This window comes from Anastrepha ludens, chromosome 2 (assembly GCF_028408465.1).
Source record: "Anastrepha ludens isolate Willacy chromosome 2, idAnaLude1.1, whole genome shotgun sequence".
In the NCBI taxonomy this organism is placed as follows: domain Eukaryota; kingdom Metazoa; phylum Arthropoda; class Insecta; order Diptera; family Tephritidae; genus Anastrepha; species Anastrepha ludens.
In genome coordinates, this window is record NC_071498.1 from 179,473,002 (window position 1) to 179,487,717 (window position 14,716).

Below are 14,716 nucleotides of genomic sequence, written 5' to 3' on the forward strand. Positions count from 1 at the left end.
AAGAGTAAAGCAGAGGGCAGTTAATAATATTTGAATATGCGGTTGCAAGAATGTTGAAGGTTGCCTATAATCTGTTTTCAGTAAATGTGAAAGCATCAGCAGTTACGTATCAGTCAGTCCATAAGTTCGTGCGTATTTTACCCATAATTTCACTTTTGTACAATTTTTGCATACAAAAAATTATTCGCGGAATATAACGGAACTATTTATATTTTCTTTGATATATTGTGCATTCAACAAGTGATTTTAATCGCGGATAGAAGCTCGTCTTGATAAAAAATAAAATGGAATCTTCGAATATTTTGTGTTTTTTTATAAGTGATAAAAATGCAACAACTGCTGCTGCAGAAATAAAAAGTGTTCACGGAGAGGATACCGTGAGTGTAAGGACTGCGCAAAAGTGGTTTTCAAAATTCCGAAGTGGTAACGGCGACGTGGAGGATGCCCCGCGCGCTGGTCGTCCTGAAGTCTTTAACTCCGACGCCTTGCCCGAACTCGTGGAAGCTGAGCCTAATTTGACAGTCGATATGATAGCTCAGAGGTTAAATTCATCGCATGGAACAGTTCACAGGCACCTGGCTCAGTTGGGAAAGGTTTCAAAGCTGGGAAAATGGGTTCCGCATAGACTTTCCGTCGCCAACCTTCAGCAGAGAGTGAATGTGTGTTCTCAGCTGTAACGGCTTGAAAATGAAAGTTTTTTGAACCGTATCGTTACTGGTGATGAAAAATGAGTACTTTGCAATTATCCTGTTCGCAAACGCCAATGGTTAGATAAAGATGAAACACCAGAACCGACCCCTAGAGATGGCCTTCACCCCAAGAAAATTCTCCTGTCTATTTGGTGGGATATGGCCGGTATTGTTTATTATGAACTTCTGGAACCCAACTAGACGATAACTGCTGATTATTATTCCCATCAGCTATCAAACCTGAATGAGGCACTTAACAAAAATCGACCGTTTTTAGTGAATCGACACAAAGTTTTGTTTCACCACGACAACGCAAGACCTCATACCGCAAGGCTGAACGAGCTCGGATGGGAGCTAATGCCCCATCCACCGAATTCTCCGGATATTGCACCTTGTGATTATCACTTTTTCCGTGGACCTCAATCCCATATGAGTGACAAGAACTACTCCTCAAAAGAAGCTATAAAAAGGGATATCGAAGCGTATTTTGGCTCCAAGGACAAACAATTTTTTGAGTAGGGAATTATTGTAAAAATTTGCCCAAACGTTGGGAAGACATTGTAAATAATGAAGGAAAATATATTATTGATTAATAAAAACTTTAAACATATTTTTTATTAATTTTAAAACCACCTTTAAAAAACGCACGAACTTATGGACTGATCTGATATTTGTAGGTGTTTTTAGAATTCTAAATTTTGTAAACAACGTCTGTTCTTTCTTTTAGATTGGTTGTATTCGTTGAAAAATTAGTCACCACCAGCCATCAATTCAAATAAAGAGAGAGAAGAAAAAGTAAAATAGTGAACGAACTGAAAATTTGCCATCACTTGCGAAACGCGGTTATAAGTTGAGTTTATCCAAACAAAAGAATTACCTTAAATGTACGAAGGTCGTTTGAAAAGTGCGTGCAAAAATATAAACGACTTCATATTTGGGGTAAAACTTTTTTATTTTTCGACATATTCTCTTTTTAGACTCGTCCACTTCTAGTTTGCTGATCCCTTCTGAATAATAGGATTTGTCCAGTCTGAAAAACCGCAATTGGTTTCTGTAATTATCGATTGAATAAAATGTTTTTCCCGCCGGCCATTCCTTCGAATTTGGGAACAAATAGTTGTACGAGGGATCCGACGGAGCCACATCTGGAGAATAGGGGCGATGTGAAACCAGTTTGAACCCTATTTCCAATAATTTTGTAACTACAACTGCTGAGGCGTGAGCAGGTGTGTTGCGGTGATGGAAAAGGACAATCACTCGACTTCCCCGATTCAAACGAGTGCCAAATGCAAATGCCTCACAAAGGGTGTGAGCACCAATTATTATTACTATTATTATTAAATTACTCAAACAGTGCTCACAGTGCCGGAAAGCTAAGGAAATGCTGCCAAATAAAGTTGACAAGTTTTGTTTAGCTGCTTCAAGCATTTGAGCAGTTCAGAAATGAACGAGTTTTGAGCGTGAAGCTATTCGCACTGTTCAATACCCGGGTTTCTCTAACTCTAGTTGCTATAGGGTAGCGCAAAATTAGTCACCCTATCAGAAGATTTATATTTTTTGCAAATGACGTCGTACGTTAATCATATTTGACACTTGGGAACTAGACAGACAAGCAATGGGGCGTAGAAAGGTAAGAAAAATGGTCATCATTAAAAATAATTTTTTTGTATTTGGTGAAAAAGTTATTCACAAATAGAGTGATAATTGATATTTTTGCGCCACCTTGTACATATGTTGCATAAGATATTGTGATAAAAACTATTCAAGTTGAAATAAGAGAATTTATCAGATTGTATAGATACAGATATATCCCATATTCGTTTGCATAATTTAAAAACGGTTGCTTTAAAATAATCAGTTAAGTCCTTTCTATAAATTAACGAAAATTTTTGCCTACGACAACGGACGACACATATGAGAAAATCTATGTATGCGATACTATGTACTGTAGTACAACGAATAAAGATTTAGCAGTTCCGACGGCCAGGTCATGTCGTTCGAATGCACAAAAACACTCCAGCTCCTTCGTTATCCTACTTGCTGAGGCTTGCAGAAGAAGACGAAGGGCTTTCGTGAGAAACGTCAGATGTAAAATAGAAACACTTGATTGGGTGTGTCCAATTGACCCTGGTTAGCACGAGAAAGAAACGAAATAAACTGAGCCAAAATTGCTTAAGTAGCTTCAACGCCAAAAAAGAAGAGGAGAGAGATCTAATCCAATCCAAGCGCTTGAACTTCAACTGTAAACAGAAACATTCGTGTGTATAGTGAAGAATATTGAAGTACTCTATTAAGTTTGAAATAATGGAAATCGGTCTAATTTTCGATTACTCGACCTCCAAAACTCTTATAATAAAAAAATAAATAAGTAATAAATCAAATGGTTTTTATGGAGATCTTTTTTATAGCAGAAATACACTCGGAGGACTGCCCTTACCTGCCGAGGGGCGGCCGCTATTAGAAAAAACTTTTTCGTGCACGGAGATTCGAACCTACACGCTCCCGAATGGTAGTCACGCACCAACCCATTCGGCTACGGCGTTCGTTATAGACATAGCTAATATTATTTATTATATTTCCGCTATGAAAAAGCATGGCGATCTAGTGGCCAACCTCCTCCATTATGTTAAGAATGTGACTGGCAGCTGAGTCATCATTATAAATTCCTAGAGTTCGAGTGTGAAACATAGTGCCACAACGAATTTCTTTCATTCGGGTCTGTTTTGCGCCAATCTCCTAACTTCCATCCAGCTAAGCTGTATGGCGCGGGCTTCTGACTCCAGCCGTCGTCTCCTGGTATTCTGCGGCTTCCTTGTGGTTTCCAGTCAATGGGCCAGAATCCAGCAGAAGCCAATACTTTTAGAGATCCGGAAGAGAAAATGGGGCTGTATGGGTCACGTTCTACGGCCCTTGTTAAGTCTCCAATTCCTTTGCGTAGAACATGGCCCATACAGCCCCATTTTCTCTTCCGGATCTCCAAAAGTATTGGCTTCTGCTGGATTCTGGCCCATTGACTGGAAACCACAAGGAAGCCGCAGAATACTGCTTACAATTCTTAAGGGGTTACATTGGTTTCGTGGGTTCAAACAATCGATTTTTTTGGCTTATTACTTTCTACAACATCTCAAGAATATTATCCCAAATTTTCAAGTCGATCCGAATAAAAGTTTCGGAGATACAGCTTTTGGAAGGTGTGCGCTCCAAGCCACTTTTATTGTTGTTCAAAACGTTAAACGCGTTTTTCTCGGAACCGTGTTTTCACAGTTGGTTGTCAAATGTTCTCGAAAACTACTCAACCGATCTTGATGAAATTTTACACTGGTGTTCGAGATACAATGTACTCGTGCTTGAACGAAGGATTTTTGTTTGCAATTACTACTATTTAAAAAAAAAAAAAAAACAAATGTCGAGCAAATTTGACCGAAATTTTCATTTTTTTGGAAAAATGTCTGCCAAAATTCCAATTCTTACTTTTTTTCTTTGCTTCGTTTAAGCACGAGTTTGTGGCCTTAACTAAAACACTTAATTTTGTTTTTTCATTTTTGATGATCTTGTCAGGAGTTATGCTGACAACGCGGACACACCTTTTCTTTTCGAGGGGTCACCGGAAATGACGTCACAATGGAGGAGTATTTTTTTTGAAAATTTCAGAATTTAAATATGTATATATTATATAAGACAGAAAAAAGTTTGAATTAAATAAATAATTTTTACATAGAAAAAAAAAATATTGAAAATAGGCCCTTTTTTACCCGACGAAACCCCTTAAGCAGAATACGGGAAAACGCCGTACCCAGTTCACAAGAAGGAGATTACCACACAATCTACGCTTATTACTATCGAGAATCAGTTTCGTGATACCTTCTTTCTTAGCACTAAACTCCATCTTATATGAACTGATTGAAACTTACGGTATATCTGATTTTCTGAATGTATTCAAAATGTCGGGACGGCGCGTACGCTCTTCCCGGCTACCAAAAATTACACGCACGAGTTATTCGCATTAGGAATAATCGCAGAGGTCAACCCAATCGAAAGTGCAATGATCAGGTCTCGCTCCGGAGGAACCGCCTTCGTGATCACGGTTCACCTCTACGCCAGGTAAGTATGCTTCCCTCTGCTCAAAGCAGAGTACTTAAGTCGGATCACTCACAAAGTGGTTGGGAATTACTAACAGAAGGATTCGTAGGTATTCAATGATGAACGAAAAGGATATTCTTACAAATGCTCTCATAAGCATGTTCGTGTATACATACATACACACTCATAATTGGCTACGGCTGTGTATGAGACCATGCAACAGGGGTAGGCTAAATGAAACCAAATTTGCTGCAGTTTTACGTTTTCGTTTCTGGACTGTCTCAAGGCCATAGTCAAGGCAAAAGGTGGTCATATCGAGCAAAAGTAAATTGATTCTTACTTTTGTATTATTTTCACACATTTTTTACTTTGAATTGAATAAAAGTATTTTTCCAAACTAAATTTATGGCCGTTTTAATTGGTTACACTTCGAATGCCGGACCCTGTAAATACTAGATACAAATTTCAGTTGTAATACGTCTGCATTTTTAGTTTTTCATCAACATTTCTGAGCTACTATTTTTGAAAGGGCCTCCAAAGTTTCACTTCACATCCAGGACTCGGAAAATTAGTATTGGTGGAAATATCATTTTTCCCCCGTGCGATGCAAATAAAAGTCGAGAAATTTTGACTGCATAATTAAAACCTTTATACGCGAAACTGTAATAAGTCCATGTCGTTCAACACCAGTTAACAGTTCAAAGCTAATACTTTTGTGTGAGCTACTCAAAATATTTTTATTGGTACTTACCGATTATTACAGATATTCAATTCTCGCAATGTGTTCAGGACACCCAGCTCTTTCGGCAAATCGGACAAGTGATTGCATGACAAATTGAGCAGGGAAAGGCGTGTGAATTGTGAGATAAATGTTGGCACTTTGGTTATTTGATTGTTGGCCATCACCAACTCGCTGGCACTGTTCTTGAGTAGTTGAAGTCTAAAATGGAACAAAGAGTGATGCAATAGATGGCAAGAACTAATATTTATTCTCAATACAGTCGTTTTGATTTAGTGTCTATAAGTGTCATCAGTCTCGAATTAACAACAAAAAATATTTCCAGAATTCTCACTTAAAGTAATCTAGATATTTTGTTTTTATGATCATTTTGAATTTTAGTTCACCTGAAAGTTTCATTTCATTTGAATTCATACAGTCTGTTACGTAAGAGCGTGGTCACTGTTACACGTAGATAAAAGTTCAGAGCGTCCTGTTTCTTTTTCTATGACATATAGGGTACCTTAGTCCATCATGATTTTTGTAAAAAGTCAGCTGTCTGTCAAATTTAGTCTTCAATTGAGTGGTTTTTCGAAATGAGTGTTGTTTACGCCTCTTGCTTTGAGGCAGTTTTTCTATGTTTGCATGAAAAAGGACCCAAATTAACGCAAACTGCTGCTGCGAAATATATGGGAAAGTCGAAGCAGTTCGTTAGCAAGTGGATAAATCGCTATAAAAAGGTCGGTAACGTTGATGATTTTCCAGATCGCGGAAGTGCAGGCAAAGTCTCAAAAAAAGACGAACAAAAAGATTCTCGCATTGTTCTCGAAAGATCCAACTTTGACTTTACGTGGAGCTGCTGTGAAATTGAAAGCAAAAGGTGTTGACATATCTTATGGCATGACTCGCAGACACTTGCTTGCCAATAAACTGAAATATCGCAGAACTTTGGAAAAACCAATGTTGAGTGCAAAACACGTGTAGCGAGTGGAAGGCACAAAACGGAGTTGTCACTTTAGATTGACCATTTCAGTCACCGGATACAAATCCCATAGAAAATGTGTGGGCTCTGATGAAAATGCAACTTCGCCGACGCAAGCCATGTAATTTAGATCAACTTTCTCGACAAATTCGGAAAATTTGGAGGTCTTTTCCGGTAGAATATGCAGAAAAACTAGTGGAAAGTATGCCCCGACAGTGCCAGGCCATAATTGACAATGCAGGAGATTGGACTTGCTACTGAGGTATTTGCATTGAGTATTGACGACCAAATTATCAATAAAATTGCGAATTTTCGAAAAATCAATTGTTGTTATTATTTAACAGTGACCACGCTTTTATGTAACAGACTGTAAATAATAATAATACAATAATTATTTTTTTTAATTTTAAGGCTTAATTAACATTTTTTAAGTTGAAAAAATTATACCTGTTATGAAATCAGGTTCTGTTTGAAGAACATAACAATACAACTCCTCCTTCTCTTTGTGCTGATTTTATTTTAATTCTGTGTAAAATCGCACCGATTCCTCAAATATCGACTCTTTTCCGACGATTTGGTTATTTTAGGATTAAACAGGCCACATTTTTGCAACCAAAAAACTTATTTGGAACCGCAATAACGAGCATTAATTACTCTTATCACCGAGTCCGCCGCATAAAAGTTACGAATATAATTCTCCGTTAAAAAAATAAAGAAATAAATAATTGGCGCGTACACTTCTGATAGGTGTTTGGCAGAGCTCCTTCTGCTATTTGTGGCGTGCGTCTGAATGTTGTTCCACAAATGGAGGGACCTACACTTTTAAGTCGACTCCGAACGGCAAATGGCTTTTAAAAGGAGCTTTTTCATGGCAGAAATACGGCCTGTGTCAAAAGAAAAGAACTGTTTTTTTCTTGTAACTTCGAAATATATATTGCGTTTTGCTTTTTGCTGCATAATAGCCCCGCTCAAGGGCTACGACGCCAGTGCTACCTCACGTTAGTGTCGTTTGAAACTTTCCCGTAAACGCAACAAAACAAAAACAAGTGAGAAGTACGCGAAGCGTTTAGAGGCGGTATTTTTATGCACGCATTCGAAAGGGCCGAAATTATCTTACGCCGCGGCTGCAAAAGTGATAAAAAATCATTAAAGTTTGTTGTGATGTGCATTCAGCGGTATAAGGTGTACAAAAATGTTGATGACTTTTCTGAGCGCGGCTTAAAGCGAGTGACGACTAAAAAGCAGGATAAAGTGATCGTCCAACTTTTTAAGCGGGACCCTTTTTGTGACTACGATCAGATTTTGCTAAAAAGGGAATAGATGTGAGTATCAACATCATCGAACGTTGACGGAAGTGGGCAAACATATCCTACAGTCCCACATCATCAAAACCACTGCTCTTAGAAAAACACATTGAGAAACAACAAAACAAGGAAATGGCGTCACAGTATTGGATTGGCCTTCCCAGTCCCCAGACGCCAATCTCATTGAAATTGTGTGAGGAACTATGAAAACGCATCTTGACGGAAGGCCAGTCCATGATTTAAAGCAACTCGTGCGTCAAGTTCGCAAAATCTAGTCCTGTTTGTCGACGAGCTACGCAGAAAAGCTGGTTTAAAGCATGAAGAAGATGCCAGGCTATACGCGCCAACGATGAAGACTACACGACTTATTGAGTAATTGCGACTCGTTGTTTTATACATTCTTTCATGTAAAAAAATGTTTAAATATATATTTTTATACTTCATGAATGATTGCGGTTCCTTTTTTCTGACACAGACTGTACATTCGGAGGTTTGCCGCGATTAGAAAAAACTTCTTATATAATTTTGGTGTTTCATGCACGAAGATCCGAACCTACGTACTCCCGAAAGATAGTCATGCACTAACCCCTCGGCTACGGCGGCCATAATAGGGCTGATTCATTTCGATATCAATTTGTTTGGAATGGAGATATAGAAGAGTTCGGCATATCAAAATTTCTGGCGAGTCAAAAAGTGCGTTCACTAGCCTTTTAAAGTTTTCCCCCTATAGCTTAAATTAAGAAATAAATAGAAAAATATCACTTTTTAAACATAACCTCTTAAACTCTTCACCTATAGAATAACCTCAACTTAGCCTGTCTTTATAAGTCTTATGCCACGTATTAATCTCAATCAGTTGCAATACTTCCTTATGTTAGTTGCAATACTTACGAATCAGGCAATTTTTCGAAACGATTCTTGGAGAGATCCACACAGCTGACATGCTCTTCCGCTGCCGTTTGGAATACCTCGTCAGGCACTGTGGATAGGTACTGCATGGTCACGTTCAGTGTATGTGTGTTTCTCATCTTATATCTGAAATATCAAGCACGAGAAGTGGTTATAGAATATTCTGCGAATAAATACTGCAGCCACCACGGCCGTGCGGGTTTTCGTATGGTATGGGCTGTTGGTATATTGGATAATGCGGATCATAGTTGGACGTTAGAGTGCCGTAGCAGTTATTATAAGCGAAATATGGATTTTCAAATTTGGATACATCAATTTTCATATATTGAATGCTATTGTAATTGAATGCGAATCGCTGCATTGAGTGGAACGTTTGGGCTTGGTCTTGTGTTCCCGTCGATTGATCCATATTCACATTAGCATAGTAGGCGGCATTATGTCTATATGGGGGGAAGGAGGGGTTTGGGTACACTCAATCACACACGCACACAGAAACATATACACAAACACAAACACATGTAACACAAAACACATATAACACTACATAGTCAATACACTCACTTATCGGGAAAAGTTGCATCTTCATCACAACCGCCAGCCGGACGCCGTGGACTATTCAAACCATCCGCACCCATTGTGCCGGAGTTGGCAGGTACAAAAGATGTGGCTGAGGATGTCGATGATGGGGAATTTTTATCACCTTGAAGAAGGCGTTGTTCCTTCTCGATAGCAGCACGCGCACGATCCCGCAGCGTTCGTAGGATACGCGTTGTACCGCACTGCAGCACGTCGCGCCGGATTGACTTGATCGGATTGCCGTCGAGTTGCAAACTAACCAAATGCGCCAACGAAGCCAACGACAATGGCAAATTGCTTATTGAATTGTTGGTAAAATCGAGCCGAATAAGATTTTTCAGTAGTGAAATTTCATCTGGTATCTTCGTAATTTTGTTATCGCGCAAATCGAGAATTTTCAAATGCGGCAAGTTTGAGCAAAAACTCTCTGGTAATTTCTATAAAAAAAAGGAAAACGATACAGTATAAAAAATTTATTAAAAAAAAAAATTAAAGCCACAAATAGCGGCAGAATCGAGGTGCTCATGTTTGCATGAAACTCGAACTAAAATTTCAATGTCAGATTGCGGTATCTGATTAGCGAGTGTTGCGAGATAATGAAAAATGCATTAAATGCAGCGGAATTACCGTAATTTTATTTTACTATTTTTGCATCGAACACGAGTGCCATGATTCCGCCGTTTGCGCAAAGAGGCCAATGAGCGAAAAGAGTGCGACCGGGTCGAATGATACAGCCCGATTCTGAATAGAAGCTCCCTGGACATATTTTATTTTTATTTCTAGCAAATACTTGATTTTTACGCAATTTATCAGAAACGAAATCAAATAATGCGCGCTGCGCCGATTCCAATCAAGTTGGTTGACTTCAAAAGTGTTGCCTCTGAAATCCGAAGAATCAATTGAGTCTTACACAGAATTGAGATATTAAGGATCGTTTTGCTTTTCAAACCGAATCGAAATATGTACAAACAAGACTGCTTGTAAAAGTGATATGCAAATCTACTAATTCGAAATTCGACTTTCCTTGCCAGATTTTGGAGATCTTGTCTCTGAGAGTTAATTTGATTCGTATAGGATTTTTGACTTGTGAAAAACAATTTTTGGTCGAGAGAACTCTCGGGAGTATTCAGAATTTTTTAGGGAAGTCTTCTCTCTGGGGGTTTATTGTTACACAATTTTTTTCTTGAAAATAAATTAATTTCTGTGTGGGAGTATTTAGAATTGGGCTGTATATCGACGAGTTCAACCCTTATCACCCTTAAATTTAATCAAATAGAAACGAAATTTCCTTACCGAAACTAGATTATTAGCAACATACAACTCTTGCAGACACTGGCAGCCCTCAAAGTTCGGCAGTTGCGTTATGTCATTATGTTGGAGGTACAAACACAATAACTTGCGTAGACTGCCAATATCCTCCGGCAGGGAAATCAAGTCATTATGATTCAGGTCCAATTTTTGTAGAGCTTTATTGATAATAAAAAGATATTTTTTTTTAATTACTTATATGTGTATGTACTCTTACATATCGATGAACTTTTGCCAAAACAACTTTTTTGACTTGGGCAGTTTTATTTTTTACAGAAACGCATTTAATATTTCAAAACAAATTTTGTTAGGGATTCTAAAACGATACTGCGTGGTAAAATTATAAAATCATACCATACTGACAAGGTTTGACTATTCATTGCTTTTTTTAATTTCAAATGTTTTTTTATAAATATTGTTCGGTCTATAACAAATACAATATTAATTCAAGTTTCGAGCTGTATAAAAGACTTACAAAAATTCGAGACTATAAAAAAATAAAGTAATTTTGTCCGCTGTTTCAGAGCTCATTAAATTTTAGCTTAGCAAATTGAAAGTGGCTCAACACTCGCTTGTGCATTTTCTCCATGTACCTATGTGGGTTGCCTTTTATATTTTGCGTCCAATAATGAAAACACAAACAACTAACACAAAAATGACAAAATAGCTTTATTGCTTTTTAAGATATTCTCCTTGGAAGTCAATCCACTTCTGCATGCGCTTGTACCAATTTCCAAAACACTTTGGCCACTCAGGAATGAATACCTCCAAAACGAGCTGTCTAAAGTCTTCAACAGTTTCCTCAAGCGTTGGAAAACGTTGATTTCACTTGTTTTTATTGCTCGGGAACAATAAAGAAACATTAGGTGCCAAATAAGGGCTGTACGGCGGATGATACATTAATTTGATCTTTTGAGTGCTCAAAAACTCTCAAAAAGCCTCCAGTTGGTTGTCGATACAAATAAATTCCATTGTCGAGATGTCAGATGTCGTAAATTCGTCATACAGGCTTCGTCTCCATGTTCCTTTCGGGCGTCCTCTTCGGCGAGAGCTATGCAGATTCCAGTCGAGGACATTCGGCTGACGTCAGTCGCAGGTTTACGGATTGTCTGACTTTCACTTTCGCTGGTGTATTTCAATCCTAACCGAACTTTGTTCGCTTTGAGCAAGGAGCTCGACATTAGAATTCCAGTTATCTCGACACCACATGCGCAGTATAGATCTTAAGCAGCGGTTTATAAAGATTTGGAGATTTTTTGTTGTTGAAACCGCTACGGACGCAGCCATACAGCAGTACAGACTTCACATTCAAGTTGAAAATCCTTAGCTTTGTTCGGGTGGTTAGCTGCTTCGAGTGCTATATGTTTTTAAGCATACTTAATTAAATGGAACGTGTACCATTGCTTAGCCATTATGTGGATATTTTTATGTATCTTATGGTATCGGGTTTTGATGTAAGCTTCTTGATCAAAGTATCACGAGCTTGGCATATAATTGTAAACATATTTTAATAAAATGATATCACTTTGATGTGTTATTATTATACTTAAAACTTGGTATAGCTCCAACACTCAGGTATGATCCAATTCAAGAACATTGCCAGGTGCGGAGTTTGACTGGGGCGGTACATCTCTCAAATAATAACGGAGGTGACCCTAGGCCAGTTCAGTGCGGAGAGGAACCACACATAGAGTAAAAGGCCAAATACTGACTTGATCTGGGTGTTCAGTCGTCGAAGGCTGGTTTGCCTTAATTCTCCGTAAACTTCTGACCAACAAATTATTATGTATCACTCAGAGTTTATTCTTTTAAGCTTCTCTAGTGGTACAGTTGCGGACTCAGATTTTCAGGCGACAATTTTTGTTAGATTAAGCTCGTCATTGGAACACCCCTACTGTCGGTTGCTGCTTCGTTTCCGGCTCATATACATGGATTCAAGATTTGTCATCTGTTACGATGCCATAGACTTGATTCGTACCACCACGGTTGAATTTTTTCAACATTTCTTTACTTAAATCGACTCGAGTCTTTTTTTAGACAATTCTAACCAACGCGAACAAATCTTCTTGACGATCAAATGTTCATGCCCTTTTGAATATATACTGGCTCCACCAACGCTCCAGGATGCTGCTATCTCGGTATATGTCACATGACGATCTTGCGTTATCAATTGACGCACAGCATGGATTGTTTATGGCACATCAACCGTTGATAGCCTTCACGCAATTCCTCCTGCAAGGATGGAGGGTAACATTGGAACTCGTTGTACTAGCGTTTCACATTGGCAAAGGGTGATGCTCTATATAATGTACAAGTACTCCTCTTTCGATAATCCACGAGGAAAATCGTAATAATTCATCGCACACAAATTTTCATGCGTTAATTCCATCTTTCGGGCGCGATGATTTTTTTGAAAACAGAACAAATAAAACCCATAAGTGAAAACATTATATGCAGGTTTATGCTAGAAAATGCCAATCTTTTCGATAAAAATTTCGAATGGCAGCTCCTCACACGTAGTGCTGCAAAGGCGTAAAAAATTTGAAAGGAAACAAAAAATCTGAAAATGAGTAACTTCGTCAAGGAAAAAAATTATGAAAAATCAGCGACAATTTTTACTCACTTCAAACTTGCACTCTTTTATACTAGAATTAGGTAGCTAAAAACCTGCATAGGCTAATTTTCATAAAAAACCTAAATAAAAAGTATGAAACCATTTTGGAAATTGGATGAATGTTTAAAAATTTGGAAACTTGAAATTATGTGATTTTTGTTATAAAGGCTGGTTAAATGTCAAGGGCCGGTGTTCATTTTGAATAAAAAACAATTTTTTTAGGAAATTATTGTCATTTCTCTTTATTATGATTGTATTGGTATGGCTCAATTACGTATGGAACAAAATATAGGCCAAATGGCCGCCGCGGCCTCGCCGGCACACCTCCATCCGATGGTCCAAATTTTCGATGACGCTGAGGCATAATTGAGGTTCTATGCCGTTAATGTGCCGAACTACGAGGGCGGGTCAATAAGTCCGTGACTTTTTGTATTTCTGACCTCGTTACTGAAAAAGAAATACTGCTCCTGTCAACAGGCATCTGTCAGTTGGCTCCTGTCAAAATTTGAACGTGCTGTGTCAGTTAGTTTGTGTTTTACAGCTACCTTTATCAGACTACCCAGTAATTTGAGGAGAAAATGGAAAAAACTGAATTTCGTGTGCTTATCAAGTCGATTCTCCCTTAAAAACCCAATGTTTCGACTGTTGTTTGGTCTCTGGTGTGTGGTGATGAATCCATGTTTCGTCCACGGTTACAAAACGGCGCAAAAACTTCTCCATATTGCGATTAAACAACGCCAAACCTTCCTGTGAAGTTGTTACACGATTGCGTTTGTGGTCGACTGTGAATTACTGGGTAGTCTGATAAAGGTAGCTGTAAATCCCAAACTAACTGACGCAGCACGTTCAAATTTTGACAGGAGCCAACTGACAGATGCCTGTTGACAGGAGCAGTATTTCTTTTTCAGTAAAGAGGTCAGAAATACAAAAAGTCACGGACTTATTAACTCGCCCTCGTATCTCATCCTTTAGCTCTTGAATTGTCGTTGGCTTATCGACGTACACCTTTTCTTTCAAATAAAAAGAAAGAAGTCCAACGGTGTCAAATCACATGATCTTGGCGGCCAATTGACATCGCCGCGACGTGATATTATTCGGCCATCAAATTTTTCGCGCCATCATTCTGACCATTGACGACGCTTGAAATGGTCAAGAGGCTTTAGTTCTTGAGTCAATTGCACCTTGTAAGCGTGTAAATGAAAGTCTTTGTGCATAATGTTCATCAACGACGAGCGTGAGAGGTGCAATTGTTGGGCACGACGACGAGTTGAGGTGGGCGGCTCTTCAACCACACTATCGAGTACGAGCTGTACGAGCATGCACTGGTGTTTTCACATCTCCTACAGACTCAGTTTGCTCAAACTTTTGCACAATTTTTCCGATTGTACGCACATTTGGACGATTAAATTGACCAAAAAAATCACGAAGTGCGCGATATGCATTTTGATTTGAACTCCCGTTTTCATAATAAGCCTGAATAACTTAACTTTAACGCGTTGCTCGATTGTGTATCTTTCCATGGTTCAAATTGAGTTA

General features: G+C 38.5%; 1 protein-coding gene and 1 non-coding gene across 5 annotated transcripts in view; both read right to left on the reverse strand.

The window, feature by feature from the left end:
• Positions 1-14,716, reverse strand: part of LOC128855958 (leucine-rich repeat-containing protein 40) — a 49,835-nt gene that overhangs the window by 729 nt on the left and 34,390 nt on the right. For 3 of the 4 annotated variants that reach the window (XM_054091238.1, XM_054091241.1, XM_054091240.1), the window contains 4 exons: positions 10,552-10,724; positions 9,244-9,695; positions 8,665-8,808; positions 5,521-5,709 (listed from right to left, as the gene is read on the reverse strand). In XM_054091238.1, coding sequence (XP_053947213.1) covers positions 5,521-5,709; positions 8,665-8,808; positions 9,244-9,695; positions 10,552-10,724 — 958 coding nt within the window. Of the gene's footprint in view, positions 1-5,520; positions 5,710-8,664; positions 9,123-9,243; positions 9,696-10,551; positions 10,725-14,716 lie in introns of those variants that run through there. The other variant, XM_054091239.1, reaches the window with a different exon arrangement.
• LOC128856143 (U1 spliceosomal RNA) lies at positions 4,633-4,798 on the reverse strand. The gene has a single exon (XR_008453808.1). It is a non-coding gene; the product is annotated as a U1 spliceosomal RNA (small nuclear RNA).